Source organism: Pangasianodon hypophthalmus, chromosome 5 (assembly GCF_027358585.1).
Source record: "Pangasianodon hypophthalmus isolate fPanHyp1 chromosome 5, fPanHyp1.pri, whole genome shotgun sequence".
NCBI classification, from domain to species: Eukaryota; Metazoa; Chordata; class Actinopteri; order Siluriformes; family Pangasiidae; genus Pangasianodon; species Pangasianodon hypophthalmus.
This window is the reverse complement of record NC_069714.1, coordinates 24,303,151-24,326,124: the sequence shown is the minus strand read 5'-3', so window position 1 is coordinate 24,326,124 and position 22,974 is coordinate 24,303,151. Positions and strand designations below refer to the sequence as shown.

General features: G+C 38.6%; 2 protein-coding genes and 1 long non-coding RNA gene across 4 annotated transcripts; 2 read left to right on the top strand and 1 right to left on the bottom strand.

Annotated features, from left to right (window-relative positions):
- The first annotated feature begins 1,786 nt into the window (after nt 1-1,786).
- LOC113526147 (uncharacterized) lies at nt 1,787-7,812 on the top strand. The gene is made up of 2 exons (XM_026912962.3): nt 1,787-2,470; nt 3,875-7,812. The coding sequence occupies exons 1-2, from the start codon at nt 1,975-1,977 to the stop codon at nt 4,123-4,125; spliced, it is 747 nt and encodes a 248-aa protein (XP_026768763.2). The 5' UTR covers nt 1,787-1,974; the 3' UTR covers nt 4,126-7,812.
- A 64-nt stretch (nt 7,813-7,876) lies between these two features.
- Nucleotides 7,877-21,394, bottom strand: LOC113526305 (polypeptide N-acetylgalactosaminyltransferase 5). The gene is made up of 10 exons (XM_026913237.3): nt 20,022-21,394; nt 19,279-19,445; nt 18,000-18,119; nt 17,204-17,339; nt 14,266-14,385; nt 13,981-14,098; nt 12,260-12,589; nt 11,257-11,337; nt 10,344-10,493; nt 7,877-8,681 (listed from the first exon to the last, which is right to left on the bottom strand). The coding sequence occupies exons 1-10, from the start codon at nt 21,089-21,091 to the stop codon at nt 8,541-8,543; spliced, it is 2,433 nt and encodes an 810-aa protein (XP_026769038.3). The 5' UTR covers nt 21,092-21,394; the 3' UTR covers nt 7,877-8,540.
- LOC113526306 (uncharacterized) lies at nt 10,396-12,357 on the top strand. 2 transcript variants are annotated; one of them, XR_003402755.3, is made up of 3 exons: nt 10,396-10,519; nt 10,909-11,020; nt 12,216-12,357. It is a non-coding gene; the product is annotated as an uncharacterized LOC113526306 (long non-coding RNA). The 2 variants fall into 2 exon arrangements; XR_003402756.3 differs by having other exon boundaries at nt 10,434-10,519; nt 10,904-11,020.
- Nucleotides 21,395-22,974: the final 1,580 nt, after the last annotated feature.

The following is a 22,974-nucleotide window of genomic DNA, read 5'->3' as shown; positions in this document are numbered from 1 at the left end:
AATGTAAATACAGAGAGTTTACAACAAGGTGAAAACCACTGGTAACATTCAAGAACAGGAAAGTCAGATTAGACTTCAGCCAGAAAGCATCTAACAAAGCCTCTCATGTTCTGGAATAAGATTCTTTGGACTGATGAAACCAAGATTAACTTGTACCAGAATGATGGGAAGAGAAAAGTATGGTGAAAGAAAGGAACAGCTCATGATCCAAAGTATACCACATCATGTGTCAGACATGGTGGAGGAAGTGTTATGGCATGGGCATGTATGGCTGCCAATGGAACGGGCTCACTGGTGTTTATTGATAAGCAAGATGAATTCTGAGGTGTATAGGGCTATACTCTCTGCTCACATTCAGCCAAATGCTACAAAACTGATAGGACGCTGCATCACAGTGCAGGTGGATAATGACCCCAAACATACTGTGAAAGCAACTCAAGACTTTTTGAAGGCAAAGAAATGGAATATTCTTAATTAATAAGTCAGTTGCCTGATCTCAACCCAATAGAGCATGCTTTTCATTTACTGAAGACAAGACTGAAGGCAGAAAGACCCACAAACAAGCAGCAACTGAAGGTGGCTGCAGTGAAGGCCTGGCAAAGCATCTCCAGGGAGGAAACTCAGAATTTGAGTTTTGAGAACATGGGTTCCAGACTTCAGGCAGTCATTGACTGCAAAGGATTTTCATCCATGTATTAAAATTATGGTTATATTTACAGTTATGTCACTTTTGTGTAGCTATTTTGTGTAGATTCATGGCATAATCCCAAATAATTTCAATTTCAGTTCCAAGTTGTAACACTACAAACATGCAAAAGTTTGATGGGGTGAATACTCATGCAAGCCTACAATAGTGGTTGCCAAACTAGGGGTCATGACCCCATGTGGGTCATTTTATTTACAAATGGGGTCATCAAAGAAACTCATTTTTTAAATTTATTTATTTTACAAATTATTATCACAAATATCAATCTTGTGCTATTATTTTGAAATGTTGCTAGGAGTCACATTCAAACATGCCATATTTAAATTAAGAGTGAATGTGCTATTTTGGTCGGCTAGTTCCTCAATTACATTGAGTGACTCTGACTCAGTGGAATGACAGAAGTCAAGAAAACAAATATATTTTGCGTAAACTCTTACTGAATAAAAATTTAAGTCCTAAATTATAAATCCAGACTTTAAAAAGCAGGGTGTTTGGGGCTTGGTGGTTCCAGAAAATTCATAAATTCCAGTTGGGGTTATTTATCCAAAAAGTTTGGAGACTCAGGGCCTATAGTGTATTATAAAATAAAATAAAATTGGAACAGGCTCACTGACAACACATACTAACATGCCAAAAGAGGTGTACCTACATTTATTTTTAAAAATATGAATAAAATATGATCCCTGGATCAGATTCATTCAATGCTGGGTCAATATTTAAGGTCAATATCAGCCATGATATGGAAGCCTGATGTCAGATCAGTACATCTTTTATAATTAGCCTTAATAATTAATCCTAAAAGGTGTTAGGTTGCATTATTTATAGTTATGGCTACTTACAGCCGCAGTGTGTTACTGTTTTACCTTATATTCTAGTCCTGTGTATGATTGCACTTAACAAAATTAGCGGGCATAGCAGGGGTACAGACAAATCAGGCACAAATCCTCCATGACTGAGAATGTTAATCAGGCCTTAAAATATCTCAAGCAGGATTAAAACACAAGGACAAATGGTTTGATTGTAATGGAACAGCAGACAAAAGACCATTCATTTGGGCCAATACAAATCCCCTGTTCTTCAGTGGTTAGAAAAATACATTGCACATGAGTACAAAAGCCCTGCCTGCCACAGACTGGTCATTAGAATGCAAGTGTGAAGGGGGGAGCTAGACATGATTGACAGCATTTTGACCAGACTTCAGATGTGTTAAGTTGGGCTAAGGAAAAAAGGGCAAAATAGGGACTTTGTAAACAAAAAGTGGGTCTGAAATGGCAGATATTGCAAGTGTGCTTGAGAGCAACACAGCTCCAGAGCAAGAGGTGGACATCTGCGGAAAAGCTCAGGAGGACACAGCGAGTCAGCCGCCTCTGGTTATGACCGAAGGAGACGATTCTGTATTTTACAGTGAAGAAGAGGAAATTCCACAGCAAATTGTTGACTCGATTTGGGCTCCGCATTCAGGAGAACCAATTTGGCCTGAAAAACTTAATTCTGCTCATCAAATTCACAATTCAGGAGCTCAGTCTTCATGTCACAGTATTGGTCTAATGGAAGCAAGCTCCGAGCACGACAGTGTTGCCATGCTGAAAGAAATGGAAGGTACATCGGAAAACAAAGTGAATAATGCGTCATCTACAGACACTGAAGTGCACGGCGAGACAGCAGCTAACAGCAGGATAACACACACTGAAGAGCTTTCAACACCTCCAGCAGTACCACTCAGAATGTCTACTCCAGCTGAAGCTGCACAGATGAAAGAGAGAGGTAGGAAATTGAACATTAATGCAGGCAAGAGTGTGGACTATCTTTAGTTATAATTGACCATAAATAGTTAGCACGATATTGGCATTTGCAATATGGATACTTTTACAGAAGGCTGTATAAGCAAATGAAGCCAATTACTAATCACATAACTCCAGCATGAGGAAGAAACCTTGAGAGGAATCTGACTCAAACAGAAATCTGTCCTCTTCTGGGTGACACCAGATAGTGAGATTATAACTCATTACTCATTACATTTACAAAGTGTGTTAAAAAGATGCTCAGTATGAGCACATTGTGAAGAAGAGTCCTGGGATGAGTACAAGTCAGTCTTTATGATTACAGCAGTATTAAACTATAAATCTACAGTAAAGGTGAGATTATCCACTGAAGCAAAAGTAAGACTTGGGCTTAAACTGTTGTGAAGTGCAAATCATCCTTACCAATCTTCACATCTGCAGATATAAATTTCCATTAGGGTTTTAAAGAAGCTTATCATTCACACAATCCAACAAAACAAAATAATGCAGGCCAATCTATGGCTGTCACTTCAAGATTATATGCTGGATGCTGGATTATATCTTTCTCAATTGTTGGCCACTTTTATGAATGCATAAATATTGATCTAAAATATAGATGCAGAATTAAACTACTCTACAGTAGTTTACAGTTATGCCCATCTGTCAAACATTACAGAATAAGTCCATCCATCCATTTTCCAGACTGCTTATCCTACACAGGGTCGCAGGGGAACCTGGAGCCTATCCCAGGGAACTCGGGGCACAAGGCAGGGGACACCCTGGACAGGGTGCCAACCCATCGCAGGGCACAATTGCACACACACTCACACACTACAGGCAATTTGGAAATGCCAGTTAGCCTACAACGCATGTCTTTGGACTGGGGGAGGAAACCCCCGAAGCATGGGGAGAACACCCAACCCCAGAGGGGCGAGGCAACAGTGCTAACTAGTAAGCCCCCATGCCCCCCATAATTTATTTGACAACTACTGGTTTAAAATTTTTTTTCTTTGCAATATATTAAAGGTGCAATATGTAATATTCAAAAGTGTGTCTAGAGCTAGAATAGTCACATAGTTTCCTCAGGAAAAACTGTGATTTGCGACATTTTCATGTAACAAAATTTAGCTCGTTTATATATTCCAATCTTCTGCTTACATTTTTTCTGGCCCAGAAATGAGCTCATCCCCAGTTGCACCAGAAATCTGCCCATTTTATTTAAAAGGCAACTCACAACACATGCATAGGGTTGCTTGTTGGGAAATAAGAAGGCTTGTCATTTACAAGGCTTGTTGATTCACCTCACAAAGACTCTGAGACTCTGAAAATGATAAACAGCTCCTTTAAAGTCCTAAAGCTCTGTCTTTAATCTGTCTGATTTTTCTAGCCGACACATACACAGATGAGAGCAGCAGCTTTTTGCCTGATGAGGCCGGAGAGACAGAACTACCAGGAGACAGCAGTGTGAATCTGGAGGAAGTGGACGAGGAGCATGGGCTAGACATAGCGTGCGAATCCAACAACAAGCCATTTAATCACCTGATGCATGCAAAGTATGGAACAGTGTCATACCGGAGAATTCGGAGAGGCCAAACCAGGAAGAGGATTGAGATGTTCGAGTCTATGATGCAGCTGTGAAAACCCTGAACATAACTAACACACACACACACACACACTCACACACACACACACCGAGGGCCCACATTTATTTACATAGATGTGAGCTACAACATATTGTAAATGATAACACAAGACTTTTGGGTGCTTTCAAACAAATGCTTCTTAATAAGTCAGTTAACAATATGAAGTGTCACACTGCGAACATAGATACACAGTCAGCTAACAGAAACTGGGCTCCTGAGCTGAAACATGTGAGAAAATAACATTCTTGGGTAATTAAACACTCCAGTACTTGGTGACTAAAGAGGATGAAAGCGTAATCCTACTGGAAAAAATCCCCATTATTGGAATTTCGCTCATGGTAATACTGCAGCGTTCAATAAATCCAAGCTCTAATGCAAAAGGACAACTATATGTTTATCAAGACACTGCATATTTCTAAATTCATGCTAACACACTGTATGGACTGGGCAATATGGACATATATTTTGTCACATCGTAATATCAAAATATAACAGAAAGCCGTGTGAGAGTTTTTATTTGGTGCTTTGGTGCTGTGGTTAATCTATTCGGAAATAAAACACTGACTATGTGGTAAAGTGCAGATCATCAGCTTTAATTCAAGCATCAATAATCTATGAATCAAGGAATTTCAGGATGCAATAAGAAATCACGTGCCCCAAAGTCAAAACTGAGTGTCGTCACCAGCTCTCAAGTTTAAATGGAGGTCAGGTATCTTTACATGCAAATCAAGTATAATGTTTCTAAGCTACTGTTATGAATACTGTCCTGGGAAGTGTGGGCCAGGGATCCATAATCTGTAGTTGTGTAGTTTATATCAAAATAATAAATATTACACTCCAAGAAAGCAATTCAGCCTTTGAGTCGATGATCATTCTGCGATCATTCAGTTTTGCACTTGCAGCAACTTTCCTCTCTATGTGTTCCTACGTATGTATGGTAAACTGGTGTTTCCTGACCAGCATTTACATACTGGAACATTGGCTTTTATATTGTATGACAGAATAACACTTGTCTGCCATATATGCAAGGAATAAAACACTTACGGGACAGTATACTGTTTTGGAAAATCAATCAACAATGGGGTGGTGTGATGCTGTCCGATACAAAGCAGAGTTACTGTTACCAAGCTGACGTTGATTGTTTTCCTATAACAGCATGTCCCAAAGTGATTTATCCCTCTTATACCTCAACAATTTGCCAATTATTATTATTATATTAATTAAAGAGCAACATGGCATACTTTCTTTCACCCGTTTATTGTTATATTTAATGTTGCAGAACATCTGTGAAAAAAAGTTAGTCACATCACTTACGTTATAGCAGCTATTAAAAATCGTTCTCTCACCGGCCTCTTTAAAAAAAAAAAAATTCAACTTAATATGACATGAAAAAAATACAGCTTCTCTCATTACCTAGAAATGGCAAAGTACAAAGCTCTCGAGCCTGATGACTATCTTGTTTCAAGAACGAAAAAACTAAAAATTACAGAAAAAAATACTAAACTGGCACTGGAGACTCCTTCCAAAAATGCTAAATAAACATCTCCTTACAGAAGCTTCACCAAATCAACGATTAACCCTTGTTAAAAAAAAAATCTGTTCACACAATCCTCTGTCATATTAGTCCTGTGAAACAATTATGTCAGTGCTGCTCTTAGAAAAAAATTATTAGAACCATCGGACCAATCAGATTCGAGAGCTCAACAGTGCTGCGGCACAATCAGATTAGCTCAGATTTTCAGCTCCTGTATTGGTAAAGCTACTACAGTGGCATTTTCACCTTTCACTTCACCTGAACTCTCAAAATAATTCCTTAGAAAGATTTTAATCATAAAAATTTTGATATAGTTTAAGAAGATTTAGGATGCTTCTGTATACAGCAGAAGACACCTGGAACTATGCCAAAGGGTCAGGAGTGCTTTTTTCTACCCAATCAGGTATATCTTCATCTAATATAGCTATAACACTTTGTCACACAACTCTACAGACCTTCTGTAAGAACTCTAGCAAATTGTGACCAAGGCTTTCTTTTGTGGTAAACCGTCAGAGGTCAGGCTAGTGTGTGTATTCTCTGACATTTACTTTTAATAGCTTTATTATAATAGCTTTCATTGTGCTTTTGCCTAATTAAGAGAGATAGAGTGAGAGAGAGAGAGATTTTGTTATTTTCATCAGATTTGAGTTTTGGGGTTGTACAGTGAGCAGGTACTTTCCGGAATTACATAGAAGAGATTAAGTGTTTCCTGTTAAGAATTACTGTAACCACGTGATCTTTACCGAGGAAGAGATCTTTTTTCACTTCTATTAGAGTTTTCATGTTGTTTACCATAACTGATTAAAGTAATACAGAATAGTATGAATATGTGCTTTGTATAATAATAATAATAATAATAATAATAATAATAATAATAATGCTTTGTACTTGCATATTCACTGTAATAGACAGGATTCATTCATCCTTTAGAGGAGAGGAGAGGAGGATAAAAACTTATCAGGAGGCTGCCAAGAGACCCACGGCAATATTAAAGGAGCTGCAGGAATATCTGGGAAGTACTGCTCACTCCCTGCATGTGACAACAATATCATACTCTTCACGTCTGGGCTATAGGGCAGGGTGGCTAGACGGAAGCCCGTTCTCATGAAAAACACATCCAAGCCCACCTAGATCCCAAACCATGTGGCCAAGGTAGAACTTTTTGGTCATAAATTTAAAAGATATGTTTGGAGAAATAAAAAGGCATCTTATCATCCATACAATACCATACCCATGGTGAAACATGGTGGTGGCAGCATCATGCTAGGGGGCTGCTTCTCTTTAGCTGAGACTGAGACACTAGTCAAAATAGAGACAATTATGGATAGATACCAAATACCAATCTATTTTGGCACTAAAACCTGCAGGCCTCTGTTAGACAGCTGAAGATGAAGAAAAATTTCACCTTCCAGCATGATAACGACCCAAAGCACAAATCCAAGTCAGTGAAGGAATGCCTTTAGAAGAAGAAGGTCAGCGGTTTGGAATGGTCCAGTCAGAGCACAGATTTAAATCCTATCGAAAAACCTGTGAATTGACTTGAAGAGGGCTGCACACAGAAGATCCCCTTGCAATCTGATAGATATGAAACAATTTTCGCAACAAAGAATAAAATAAAATTTGCCAAATCAAGCTATGCTAAGTTGGTAGACTCCGAGTGCTGTATTGCAAGCTAAAGGTGCTTCAAAAAAGTATGAGTTAAGGAGTGTGAACACTTCTTTTTTTCCTAAAATCTTTCTATTTGTTTTTCACTTGAATTATGTTGGTTGCTATATCACATTAAAGATCTGACATGGTTTCATTTTTACGCCACAAAAAATTGCAATTTTAACAGGGCTTTGTATCCTTTTTATATCTACTGTAGATAATCTATAGACTATCCTCTTGTCTCTAGTCATATCCCAGTTTCAACTCTAGTCCATGTTGAATCTCTTAATACATTTTATGATACGTTGTTGGAAGACAGATACACATTCGCTGGCATGCTGTAGAGAATCAGTTTATATGATACTTAATGCCAGTCTATAGATATTTTGGAGTTTCTGAGATAATGATATCCCCATAAGTCTCTTCAGCACATGAGCATCATAAACAGTTGATTTGCTCACAGTAGTAAGCATTTTTAAAATTGCACTATTGTGAAAATATCCTAAACCACTTGGGTAAATGTGTTATGAAAGTGTACAGTTTGTTAATCATACGTACACTGCAATGTGATAAAGAAATTATTTAATTTTTTAATAAAGTCAGTTTGATCTTAACATCCAGAATCACCAGGGGAAAAAAATGGTTGAGCAGACCAGAAAAAAAAAAAAAAAAAAAAGAACCACATTCTTTAGAAACATTGTAAACAGCTCCCTCTAGTGTCAACAGGGTATGTGTACAACATAATACACTGCTTAATGCTTATGTTAAATCTGCCCTTGTTCAATCGCTGTAAACAATAGTTATTATTAAAAGCATGTCTTGTGTAACGTACCAGGTTTGTGCCATAATAATGAAGTTTATACATCACTGACAATGTACCACAGTCAACTGTTATATTAACTCGTACTTTTCTATACCTTTTTTTTAACCATGCACTTCAAATGCTTGTGCTTGTTTTAACCAAGCAGAACAAAAAGTCCATTATGTTCAAAACAGTCCCCCAAATCCATGATCATGTGGTGTAGCTGCTCGCAAAATTATCCAGGGCCAAAACAAACAAATAATAATAAAAAAAAAACCTTCCACACTGACCCTTAAAACTGACCTTTTAACCAAAATTACACAACATCTCTGCATGCATCTGTCCATACTTCACTTACACACTATGTAACATAATGTCTTCATCCTGACAAAGTGAGATGAAAAAACTGGTTGTGCGTCGCCGGGGCTCACTGTGCGTAGTAGTGTGTGAAATGCCATTTCTGATAGGTGCTGGATGCGTTACATTCCTTTAGGGAGATGGTGTCTCCTTTAGGTCCTGCCTCCAGACACATACGTTGAGGATGTGTCTCAGCGATCAGATGCTCTAACTAAATCACACACACACACACACACACACACACACACACACACACACACACACACACACACACACATATCATGAGGGAAGACACTCTGAAACCTTTGCACACGAGGAAAAATATACTAGCAAATTTAGCAAGAGTATAATTCATACTCAAAATAGAGTTAATGGATTTTATTAATTAGCATGCCAATTTCTTCAGTTTTAAAGAAAGATTATGTGGCTAACTGTGAGTAAATATCGGGTAGCATGATTACTTTTAATTCATTTCTTTACAGAAATCCCAAAAACACCACCTCTCATGTCATACCTTCTTACCTGTATCTGAACACATTTATGACCAGTGCATCCATAGCTGAACCAGACAATGGTGTGGAGATAAATATGGCCCAGTGTCTCATTTCTTTTATACTTTTATACTGTGCCTTACACTTGCAAAAATTATATTTAATTGGCCCATAATACTTCTTAGAATTTTCACAATAGACGAGTGATATCTAGAATTCACCCCAGACCTGTAGTGTAGTGTAACGATGACCCGTACTCCGCTGTATCATGCACGTGGGCTCACACCTCAGCGCTGAAACGCTGGTTAAAATGGACGCTTATTTGCTGTGTTAAATGCAAGTCCCACCTGTGTCTAAAAACAAAATGTGTGATTTGATGACTGCCTCAAAATTTTTGGAATGGCTGAAATTTTGGAATGGCTTAAAAGTTTGGAAACCACTGACTTAGTGCATGGACCTATAAATATGTTGAAAAAAAGAAGCTGATGTTCATGAATGTTGGCCAAAAGTCTGTGGACACATGACCATCACACCCATTTGTGCTTTTTCAACATCCCAATCCAGATTTAGTCCAGTTTTAGTTATAATAACCTCCACTCTTCAGGGAAGGCTTTCCACTAGATTTTGGAGCACTGCTGTGGGGATTTGTGTTCATTCAGCCACAAGAGCATTAGTGAGGTCAGGCACTGAGGTCTGGGGTGCAGTTGGTGTTCCAATTCATCTCAAAGGTGTTCAGTGGGGTTGAGGTCAGGGCTCTGTGCAGGTCACTGAAGTTCTAACACTCCAACCTTAACACACCATGTCTTCATGGAGCTCGCTTTATGCTCAGAGGCACTGTTATGCTGGAACAGGTTTGGGCCTCTTAGTTTCATTGAAGGAAAACTGCAATGCTACAGCATACAACTACATTCTATTACAACTACTACAACTGTGTGCTTCAAACTTTGTGGCAACAGTTTGGGGAAATCCTAAATATGGGTGTGATAGTCAGGTGTTCACAAACTTTTGGCAATATAGTGTATTCAATATGTGATAAACATATATCAACTTAAATCAATATAATAAATTTCATCACCTAATAGTGCATACAGTTAATGCAGTTAGTTTTTTTTTTGATCTCCTGTTTCCTAGGATACATAATAATGTGCCAAAAATATAATTGCTTAATTTATGGCCCTTCTAGTGTTCTCAAAAAAGGCATCTGAAGGTCCTGTCATGACTGGTGCCTTAAGCTCAGCTTTTCTCTTCCGAGAACACACTTTGTCGATCTTGTTAAGGTTGTTCAGCGCTGTATTTCACAGTGGCTCACCAATGACATTCGAAAAGTCATTAGAGATGATTTTAATAGTTGATAAGACTCTAGTTTTCCAGCAATGACATACCAGAAATTTATTGGACTTGTGCAGCCAGCGGAGGTGTGGCTTAGTGTTGTCACATGGTTCCAAGGCCACGCCTCTTCCTGTGACTTGTGGGGACACGCAAGAAGTGTTCTGCTGGAGCGTTCTCACCCAGCTGTAGCTGAAATGCTGGCTCTGAAAGATGAAGGACAAGGACAACGGTTAGTGTCTTACGATATTGTCCTATATGCTGGAATTTGTGTCTAGTAGAATTTTTAGTAGAATGTCAGCCATTTTAAGAAATGTCCCAACATGTGTTTGGTGATAATTATAATGGTCACTGCTTACGTCTTCATATATTGGCTGAGATATTTCTATAATGCAAGTGCATGTTAGTGTTAGTGTTTTAACACTGAGAAATGTCTGTTAGCAGCAGGAGGGTTTAATATAATTAGGCTAAAATGCCTGAATATTGAAATAAAATGTAAAGATAGCTACTACACTGTCTGCAACCTAAGGTCAGGCTTCAGCTCAGTGTGTTGATTGATGCTGCCAGATTGTTCTCATAGACTGGTGTCTTATCAAGTGTGTGTTCCTGCTTTGAGCTCAGGAATAGGCTCCATATCCACCATGACCCTGACCAGGATAAAGAGCTTACTGATGAGGAACAAACCAGTGCATGAATGAGTGCTCTCTCACAAAGCGCTATGAGCCAGCCGACTGTAAGCTATTCTCCTTTCTAACGACTCTTCCTTTCAATTAATATCGACATCTACAACATTATAGAGCTTTTCCAGTGGATGGTGTGGCATAGCAGGGTAACAAATCAGAAATTTTATGTTTTTTTTTTTATTTGTATTCCTCCTACAGAAAAAAACTGTACTACTAACCATATATTTATTAGAAAGGTAAACACAAATATCATATCATAACATAATGTAATACAGGTCTACATTACCTGTTTGCTAAGATCACAGATCCCAAAAGATAAAGAGCCTTTTTCTTGCACCAGACACTTCCTAGTGCCAATGTTAAAAACCTAAAAAGAAAAGCAAAGAATAAAAACAGGGTTAAAAGGTCACTATGAAACTACATGAGAGAGAAGAGAAAGAGAGAGAGGGAGATATGGGGTGCACTGTGATTTCAAAACAAAGTGATTTTGTTGCTTTGGCCCTGACTCTCTAAAACAATGGCTTCAATCCCAACACGAGGAGACTCGAAGACCTGCAGTGACAGAGCGCCCTTGTCAACGTTTAACAATAGCCATGTCATCTGACTGAGAAAAACAAAACCTAATTAGCATGTGGAAGACATTACAGAGGATTGCTCAGCATTTTTAGGAATAACCAACAATAGAAAATATGTGCACTAGGGGAGGGCAATATGACAAAAATATCACATCATGATATTTTCTATGATACTTTCTACAATATTTCTATGATACATGATATTTGGTAAAAAATTGTAGAAAAAACTGATAAAACTCAATGATACAGTTATTTAGTCTCTACAAAAAGTAAATATTTATCACTTAGAAAGCAAAAAAAGTTTATAAAAGTATCAAAATAAATAATGAAATACATTTTAATGAAACATTTTATTTTTAAATCTTAAACAAGATTTTAACAATGAATAAGCTGCTTCTTATGCAATGGTTATTTAATATAAAATATATATGTTAAAATGTCATAAATAGTTCTGAATATCTCAGAAATGTGTATTGTGATGTAATTTAGCATAGTATCGATATTATATAGTCATATTGCCCAGAACTAATGTGTGCAATGGTAATACTCAAAAAATCCTTTATTTCATCTACAAAATCTGAAAAATGTTAAATTAAATTAACTTAAAGAATTTTTGTACATCATTCAGACTTGGAAAAAAAAGACAATATTTTTTCTTTCCTGTGTTTAGTGCTAAAACACGGTACATCTCCCCAGTGACGACGCTGTACTTACAAGGCCTTCGGCTTTGGCCAGAGGAGCCTCCAGCTCGGGGTAGACGTTCTCCACATACCACTTAAAGCTCTTGCACTGGAGCTTCTCACGCAGCTGGACCTGTGCTGTGAGGTTCCCGATGTCTATCAAATTCTTACCCAGCAGGTGCAGATAACCGTGGCCGTAAAAAATCTCTTTATACTCGTCCAGCCAGACCTCAGCCACGCGAGCCAGGTTTCTCTCCACCGTCTTCTGACGATCTTTGGGGAAGCCGTAGGGGTTCTCACCACGGAAAATATGACCCACACGAGAGCACGGGATGATCTCAATCTCACCACCACACATCCAGATCTGAAGAGAGGAAATCAGTGATGATGTGGTTCAGTTGAATAAAGAAAACTGTAAATCAGGAAATTAGTTGTTATTTTAACTAATATTCAACATGAGTGAGTGCTTTAAAAGTGAAGGAATATCTGCCTTTAATGATTTGCCCTGGATCTATGATTATTTGCTAAACTTTTATGTTTAGTCATGTACTGTATTTCTTCACGACAGATTTATGCCTAGGGCTGTTTTATTCCTTGTGTTTTGGTACAACGGGTCTCCATGACAGAACACACCAAGGTGAGGGGTGATATCACTCAGCCAGCCGTAGTCCTGCTTCTCTCTTATCTCCCCTCTCCCCCTCTCTCTGTGCTCTATACATAAGCTAGGTGTCTTGAATCATCAGACTGAGCTGGTGTAGACTTTCTGAAGTTATACTTCTGTTGGTGAAAAAGCTGATCTGAAGCTACACCCAGCACACAAAAACACTGAGAATCTGACTACAGCATCCTACGACAGCAATTATTTACTAAAGATGACACACCAGATGCTTTAACCATTTATATAGTTATGTTTAATGTTGTGGAATGTCTATTAAACAAGTTAGTTCCTGTTCTCACTTACATTAGAGCAGCTATAAACAGCCATTCCCTCTCCAGCCTCTCTTTCTTTCTCTCTCATAAAGTTAATAGTACAAAAAATGCAAAAAAAAACCCAAAAAAAAACCAAGAAAATGCTCATTGACTGAGCAACCACAAACCACACCACCCTCTGTCCTTTATGATACTTAAAGGAACAGCGTTATCTCAGCTTTGACTGCGACAAAGCGTTCACACTGGAGACTAAATAAATGTCTCCTTACAGAAAACATCACCACATCAACAAGGACACATGGTTCTTAATCTATTTATGTGAAGAGTTCACCATACAAGTCTCTGTTTAAGTTACTATATAAACAATAACATATTAGAACGAAGGCACTAATGTAAACTTGTGATTGGCCTTGTAGCCGACACTATCAGTGCTGCCGTAATAGGAAAGTAATCAACACCAAAGTAAACAGACTCCAATGGGGCATGCTGTTAACGGAAAATAATCCAAGGTGGTATGGGATGATGCAGCCTTGCAAAGGGACGTTTCCAACCTAAACAACTCCTTCTATAAATGTTAAATAAACGTCACCATATCAACAATTACAGGTTGTGCTTTGTTAAATAAAAATATGCTTTTTAATCTGTTTATTATTAGTCTTAGTTTATGTGGCTTGTCCACCAAAGCAGTCCCTGTGGGACAATGTGTTACAACAAGTACGGTAATATAAATGTCTCATTTGAATTACATCTTTTTACACACTAATCCAGTGTGATAGAAAATATGAAATGATGTATTAATAATACTTAAGATTACAGTTGCTTTACCTTGAAAGAGATCTCCATATTCTCCCCTCCCCACACATCCAGGCCTGGATCATACCCTCCCAGCTCATAAAAATACTTCCGATCTATAGAGAACAACCCCCCTGCCATCACCGGGCACCTGAAAAATAATGTGACAGAAAAATATGTTCCATGTTTATGTTAGATGCCATCCAGACTCATCAGTCAGGCTTGTATTCATCTGTTTGAAATAAACTGCAAATGAATTCATTGTTGATCCAAAGCAATTCTTCTTCAAATGTAAGTCAGAAATACAAGAATTATTACCTGATGGGATCTGAGACTTTGATGTGGTTCTTCCTGATGAAGTCATCTGATAGTGTGCTCCAACCAAACACTAAAGGCCATTTGAAGATGCCCCTTTGGAAATTGTCCACCATCACGTAACTGTAAACACAAGCAGTGCTCAAAATGTTGAGTCTAAACTTTCCACGGTAACCTTCAGATACAGTTTTGTTATTTGTTTAGGTTCAGATAGTTTCATCTTATAATCACCAATCTACTTATTTTTCATTCCAACTTGAGATCTCTTGTTCAGGCGTCTTGGAGGAAGCTCAAGGGCATCAGTGGCTTCATGATAGCTGAAGGCTGAGCTTTGTAGCTCGTATGCAGCTGAAATCTAAATATTTTTCTATGATAGCTTCAAGCGTGCTCAACTCTCTCCAGGTTGGGCAAAAGCTGAGCAAAGCTTTGTGTGTGAGTTTAAGGGACACACACTGGATCACAGTGGAGTTTTGAATCTGCCCCTCCATGAAAGAAAACCGAACTCCACTATTAAATCTCCAGAGGAGATCTTCTGCTGTGAGGAGATCATTTACCCTCACCCATCTTTACACCAGCAACAGATCTGTCATCTCTGAAAAAAATCATTTGTAGACCCACCGGAAAGGAGTGGGGGATGATGCGCCACCTCACTGTCTGAATGTGGCTGGTGCCGGAGAGCTGAACATTTAATCTCTTTCTAATGATCATTACCATTAGAATTATTTCTAAATTGCTAGATCTGAGACTTCGTTGTATGTCTGTCTTTGTACTCTCAAAGTTTCCTGCTGTTTTTCTCTTTCTGTCAAAAAAAAAGTGCCTTTTTTGACCATTTTTGGACGGTAGCATCCCTAATGAATGTAGTTAACTCATATTAACTATATACTTGTCTAAGGATACTAATCTAAGTCAAACATACATTGCTAGATTTTATTTCACGTTAATGAGTTCAAAACATTCTCATTTACTTTGACAGACATTTACTTTGAAAGACTTCTATCTTTCCAACTAACAGACTAACCCTTGATGTAGCAGTATTTTAGATTTATTAGCAGTAATTTATTTCCAGTCTGTTATAGTAATTACTTTGGGAAATTCAATAAAAGACATGCAGTCAGGTCCATAGATATTGGCACAGTGACACAGTTTTGGTAATTTTGCCTCTGTACACCACCACAGTGGATTTGAAATGAAGCAGTCAAGATGTGACTGAAGCGTAGACTTTCAGCTTTAATTCAAGGGGTTTAACAAAAATATTGCATTAACCGTTTAGGAATTACAGCCATTTTTTACAGAGTTCCTCCATTTTCACAGGCTCAAAAGTAATGGGACAAACTAATATAATCATAAATATTAGGATTATTTTTATTACTTGGAGGTAAATCCTTTGCAGTCAATGACTACCTGAAGTCTGGACCCCATGGACATCACCAAATGCTGAGTTTCCCCCCTTGAGATGATTTGCCAGGTCTTTACTGCCATCTTCAGTTGCTGCTTGTTTGTGGGTCATTCCGCCTTCAGATTTGTCTTCAGTAAGTGAAAAGCAGCTCAGTTGGGTTGAGGTCAGGTTACTGACTCAGCCATTTAAGAACATTTAATTTCCAAGCTCTTGGGCTGCTTTCACAGTATGTTTTGGGTTGTTATCCATCTGTACTGTGAAGCACTGTCCTATCAGTTTTGCAGCATTTGACTGAATCTGAGCAGAAAGTATAGCTCTGTACACTTCAGAATTCATCCTGTTACTTCTATCAACAGTCACATTATCAATAAACCCCAGTGACCCAGTTCCATTGGCAGCCAAACATGCCCATGCCATAACACTGCCTCCACATGTTTGACGGATGATGTGGTATGCTTTGGATCATGAGCCCTTCCTTTCCTTCTCCATACTTTTCTCTTCCCATCATTCTGGTACAAGTTAATCTTGCATCAGAACCGGTCAGGCTTTTTTTTTAGAGGTTTTTTAGCAAAGTCTAATCTGGCCTTTGTGTTCTTAAGTGTTACCAGAGGTTTGCATCTTGAGGTAAACCATCTGTATTTACATTCATGAAGGTGGCTCTTGATTGTAGACTTTGGCCCTCCTAAAGTTTCTGCTATCTCTCTGATTTGGTTTTTCAGCCTACTGGTCTGTTTTGGTTTTTCAGCCTAATGATGGCCTCCTTCACTTGCATCAACACCTCTTTGGACAGCATATTGAGAGTTCCCATGAAAAGCTACCAAATGCAAATTCAACACTTGGAATCACCTCCAGACCTTTTATCTCCTTAATTTATCATGATATAAGGAGGAAACAGGCCACAGCCGGCCATGAAACTGCTTATCAGTCAGTTGTCCCATTACTTTTGAGCCTGTGAAAATGGAGGAACTCTGTAAAAAAAGGCTGTAATTCCTAAACGGTTAATGCAGTATTTTTCTTGAAGCCGTTGAATTAAAGCTGAAAGTCTACACTTCAGTCACATCTTGATTGCTTCATTTCAAATCCATTGTGGTGGTGTACAGAGGCAAAATTACCAAAACTGTGTCACTGTCCCAATATTTATGGACCTGACTGTACAGTACACAAGACTGAATATTACAACATATCAACAATGAATGTGTAATATGTGGTTTAGTCAGCAAGCTGCTATTTCATTTTTAAAAAATCCTTGATTTATTGCACAATAAAGTCATCAGAGAAAACAATCCAGCTCCAACATTGTAATACGGTATTACCTGTATATTTTTAATGCAAATGAAGAATAAGGTGGGGAGAAAAAAAAAGGCACCACTGTCATACAGATAAATGTAGTTCAACCTAAATTAGTGTAGCTTGCTATACCTGAAATGCCACTTCATGAATGGCTGCTGCACTGTTTACTTACTATCAGTGGCCCTGTCAGGCTTGTATAAGCTTCAACTGACAGAGCAGTGTATTTGCCTTCAGAAGTAAATCAAGCCACGTCACCTCATATCCTTGTCGCTGATGACCTCTATAACAGGGCAGGCGACTTTCTTGCGGTCTAGGTACACTCGGTCCAGCAGCGGCTCCAACCAGCCCACGTTACACTCGATATGGGAGTCCAGGAACGTCAGGACATCACCTGCATAAGAGACACACCAACGAATCATACATTTCGAAAAAAGTGGCACACGTTATGCGCAGGAGAAGTAGAGGTAATAGAGAAATCAACATTGTAGCTCTAAACAATGTATTTGTGTACATGTGAGGAAAAGTAATGGAGTGTCTTTGTAAATAGTGTATGTGTGCCAGTAAAGAGATATGTCACAAATATCACACCACAATATGGAAAGACATTTTTATGATACACAATATGTATTATGATATATAATTTTGTGGATGTTTTGATAATAAATTGTCAAGGAGGGCCACTGTAGGTTTAAGGATTTGTAGGTTTTAAATTATTTCATGACATTAAATTCAGTTAAATTGAATTTATTTATTTTGAGGAAAAAATAGGGAAAAATTAAACAACTGGTACTACAATAGTTTTCCATTTTCAATCAGTAACTAACAAAGAAGTTATAAAAGCACTGACACATGCTGTATGACGTATGAGTATATGATAATGATACTTAATCACAATATTACAATCATATTGCTAATTTTTCACCAGTTTATCAGTAAGAGAAACATTTTAAACATATCCACACACACACACACACACACATACACTGTTTTACTTATACACACTTTATGTGTACAGTATTTTGTGGATGCATTTTCTTGCATGTGTGTTTACCCTTTGCCTCAGCAGCCCCGGCCAGCCTCGCCCTGATCAGCCCGTGCCTCTCTTTGAGGCGGATGATCCGGACTTTGGGGAACTGAGACATGTAGGCATCCAGCTTGTCCTTCAGGTAGTCTACAACACCAAGAGACAGAAACAGAAACTTGTTTCATTTAAGGCAGCAAAATGGTGCTCCAGGGTCCATGGTTTGGTCTAGAGCTCGGGTTAATGTCTGAGTTTCACGTGTTTTCCCTGTAACTGTAAGGGTTTCCTCTGGGTTCTCTGGTTTCCTTCCAACTCTTGAAAACATGCCGTTCAGTAGACTGACTACTCTAGGTGTGAATGTGTGTGTGCATGGTGCCTTGTGATGGAATGGCGTCCCATCGAGAGTGTATTTCTGCCTTCCTGGGATCGGCTCTGGATCCACCACAACCCCTACCAGGATAAAGTGGTTTACTGAAGATGAATAAATGAATTCACTGATTCTCAATTATATTATTCCTAATCATAGTTGGTATGAGTAATACAAATATTTTTAAAAACAAAAACTTTTAGTAGTTATAAAGTAACTATTAAAAAGGCTTCATGCTGTTATGTAAAAGAGTTGGTTGGTACTAGTGTTGAAAGGGTTGGAAATATGATTGATAATCGCATAACCCGAATATGTTTTATGTCATTAGACAACCAAAGCTGGTGCTGAGTGGGTATGCATTTGCTTATTAAGGCTTGACAACTTCATTTTGTGATGCAACAACACTCACCAGGTGTCCAGTACTAACTCAAATTTTCCAGTAAGATTATCAGCTCCATTTTTTTTTTTAAAGAACGGGATAAAACTACTGCAGTGACTACTCAACTTAATTCTCCCAAAGAATTTCAATCTTCAGTACTTTATCAAAATAATATTGTCTCCTAGTTTTCATTATCATCTAATATTTTTTTAATTAACCTGTTAATCCTGTTGCACATTTCAAAGCATTTGACACACCTGGAGAGAAAAAAAAACAAAAAGTTTTTTCATGATGTCATCATCTATAACACTTTTTCTTTATCATGGTACACTGTCAAACAATGACACCCCTAGTTGCTAACACTAATGCTGATCACTACTAGTCTTACCAATCACTTAATCTGTCATTATCTCTATACCACACCTCAGAACAATCAGTGCTCTATCAGTCTGTAAAAGAAATTAAGTTAGAACAAGCTGGTAAAACACACAGCACACACAAACAGAAATGCCTATCACCCACACCCACACCGACGCACACCCTAGCCTTTCCCGTCAACACACCTTTCGTACTGCAGTCATCCACCAGTAGGATCTCTTTGAGCAGGTGAGGTGGAGATCTGTTCAGCACGCTGTGGACGGAGCGCAGCAGAGTGGACCAGACCTCGTCCACAAAGCAGAAGATCACACTCGTCGTAGGCAGGTCATCGTGAACTAGCTTCTGCAAGCATCTGAATCAGGAAAAGGATATGATTAAGCTAAAGGAAAAAATACGAGGCAGCATGTGTTATAGCACTAACACATACCAACACAAAAAAACTAACTACTATTGCATACTATTTTATAATAATAATAATAATAATAATAATAATAATAACCAAGACATCTAACACTATGATATTACATATATATAGGATGGTATACTGTAATGATTGACAATCCCGCTATCCAGTGTCACACAGAAGAGAGAGTTCTTTTTTGAGTCTGGTTCCTCTCATGGTTTCTTCCTTATTTCATATCAGGGAGTTTCTCCTCGTCACTGTCACCTCTGGCTTACTTATTAAGTATCAACATTTCTGTAAATCTCCTTTGTGACAACGGTCAAAAACACTATTCAAATAAAATTAAATTGAATCGTTAACAAAAAAACGTGTTGTTCTTGTGGTGCTTGAGACCAACAAAAATGCACTTTAAGTAATCAGACTCATAAGGAATCATACTCAAGAACTTCTAGACCACCAAAACATATACATGATACAACTGCGTACAAATCTATATGGAGGGAATGAAAATAAAAATCTACTCACGCTGGAGGTCGCGTGTCTGGAATGGCTCTGTCCACTGGAATCTGCTCGCTGAGGAACACGTTGAAATAGCCCTCACTCCATCTACGCCTGCTCTCCTCCAGATCATCCAGAGGCACCTCCGCCGCCCAGCCGAACTGCCCCAGCGCGCGCGAGTCCCTGGGTTTATGAGTCACATCCAGGTTCATGACCACATGGAGCCCACCTTGCTTCCTCACACCTGTAGAGTCTAGGAGCTCTGCAGTTTGGATGTTTGAAGCATTCAGAAGGAGTTGTGGTGGTTTTGCTGTGACTTGTACTAAGGTTTTAACAGGCAGCGAGTCAGTCTTGTTAACGGATTTTCTCTTATCAACCATCTGAACCATCTGAACGGAGCGTTCCTGTTTGGGGGATTGCGTTGTGGGAGCATTGTTGGATGCATCCGGTTTGATCTTTCTCAATGTGCTATTGGATTTGTTAGACAAAACAACATCCTGAGGTATTTTAAAGTCCTGTGGTGGTATTCTTGGTGGTATTTGGTGCTCTTTGGTGTTATTTGATGGCGCTTGTTTTCCTTCCTGGCCAGCAGATGGCGCCTTGGTTTTTGTCAGGACTCCTTTCTTCACGTTTGCTCCCATTCTTGGAGATACTTTGTTACTTGGAGCGTTTTGTTTCTCCAAAATGCCATTTTGTCCAAATGATTTTATATCCACGTGCACTTTGGAGTCACTTCCGGTCACGGTTACAATGTTAGCATCAGACTTAGGTGCTACTTTCTTTTCGCCATTAATCCTGTCAGGTTTTTTCCTCCTGTAAACCTCAACAACTTGTCTCTCTAGCGTTTCTGAGCCTCGAGACGTCTCGATATCCGGCTTCACCTTTTGGACAGGGTAATGCCTGAAGTTAGTGGGCTTTGAGTTTGGTCTTTTGGCTAACTCTCTCTCTTTCAGGACTAGCTCTTTCATGAGTTGTCCATTGACGTCTGTAATGGACAGCCTGAGAGCTGCCATGTCAAACAAGAGCCAAAGTACTGAGGCGACAAAGACAAACGCCAGGAACCTCCCGCTCCCTCTTAAATACTTACTCACCTTCATTTGGAGATGCAGTTTTAAAGTCTAGCCACAGCTAAAAAGCTTAAACCGAGTAAAAAACTTTCACCATAGTGGAGCCCTGACTGCGTGGCAGCATCTCATCCTCCTCCTGCTCTGGATACTTGCTACAAATCCCAAATTATCCACTTAAATTAAACCGAAACATCACATTTACACGCCAAAAAAACAACTCACATGACATAAAAAAGCCGTAGCAAACCGCTAGCACACACCTACTCAGTCCCTCGTCGGCCAGGTAACTTTACTCAGAGCAACATATCACGACGTGTTATGCCTCCCGGGTTGCCAGATTTCACTCCATTAGTGCATCACTGAACATCATTTCTCTGTGATTATTCTACTACTTAATAATATCCTAACACGCTGTAAGATTAAGACATGAAAATAAGTCACCCAGGAAAACCCAGTATAATAGAATGTGTATGTATATCATATGAAAAGTAATTGAGGATATTCTTCAATCTGGCAACCCTGTGCGTCGTAGCTCCACGCTCTCTCTTGAGGCACTCCTCTGAAGCTGAACTCCACTGCAAAGCTCATATTTCATAACTCTATCTCTATAATAATAGTGGAAATAGTTTCTAGTTTCAGTGTGGAAAGGTCAGGGGTAGGATCAAGGTTATAAAAATGTACAAATTTGAAAAAAAAAACAAAAAAACTTTAATTCTGTTGTCAAGGGTTGTGCATAATTAGTTGTCAAGGATCTTAGTCATGCAGTTCCTGGATGGACCAGAGTGGCCTGTGGGTGATTTTTTTTTTTTTACACGTAGTTACACGTGGGCAAAGTGGTTTGCAGGATGCAGTTTAGAGAAACTCCAGAGCAGAATTGTAAATCTGAAATATTTAAAGCCAACAACAATAATAATAATAATAATAATAATAATAATAATAATAATAACATATACTACATAATGTCAACATATATTTGTTTTATATATATACAGTACTGTGCAAAAGTCGTAGGCACCCTATTTTTTAGTACAAACTCCGTTATAGATTTTTATTTTATGACTTCTACATTATTGATTCAGTACAAAAACATTTTAGATTTCCAAACATTACTTTTCCAGCACAAAATTGAATGTTACAGAAAAAATGTTTGTATGTCAGTAAAGAAAGCAGCAGATTACATAAGAGACACTTTTCAGACAAAAAAAAAAAAACATAATGAAGGCTGCTGGGTTTTGCTGCAAAAATAAGAAGCAAATGTGACAGTCAAAGTGTCCAGAAGAACTGTGGCTGCTTCTGCAAGATGCTCAGTAACACTTACAGCTCATTTCCTTATAAAACTGCACACACTGTACCTGAGACTACTATTTTTTTTTTTTAAAGCGAAGGGTCTTCACACCAAATACTGACTTTGTTTCATTTATTACTGTTTACTGCTCTTTATAGTATTTTTTAATGTAGAAACATTTAATTTCATTATTTTTGAAAGCATCTTTACTATACAGCATTTCTTTGCATGTTCCTAAGACTTTTGCACAGTACTGTAGCTATTCTTTCAAAATACAATATACGACCAAAAGTATGTGGACACCTGACTATCACACTCCTACGTGGGTCTTCTCCACAAAATTGGAATCACACAATTGTATAGAATGTCTTTGTATGCTGTAGCATTACAATTTCCATTCACTGGAATTAAGAGGCCCAAACCTGTTCCAGCACGACAATGCCCCTGTGCACAAAGCGAGCTCCATGAAGACATGGTTTGCCAAGGCTGGAGTGGAAGAACTCGAGTGTTGTACACAGAGCCCTGACCTCAACCCCACTGAACACCTTTGACTGCACCTCAGACCTCCTCATCCGACATCAGTGCCTGACCTCACTAAAGCTGTGGTGGCTGAATGGGCACAAATCTC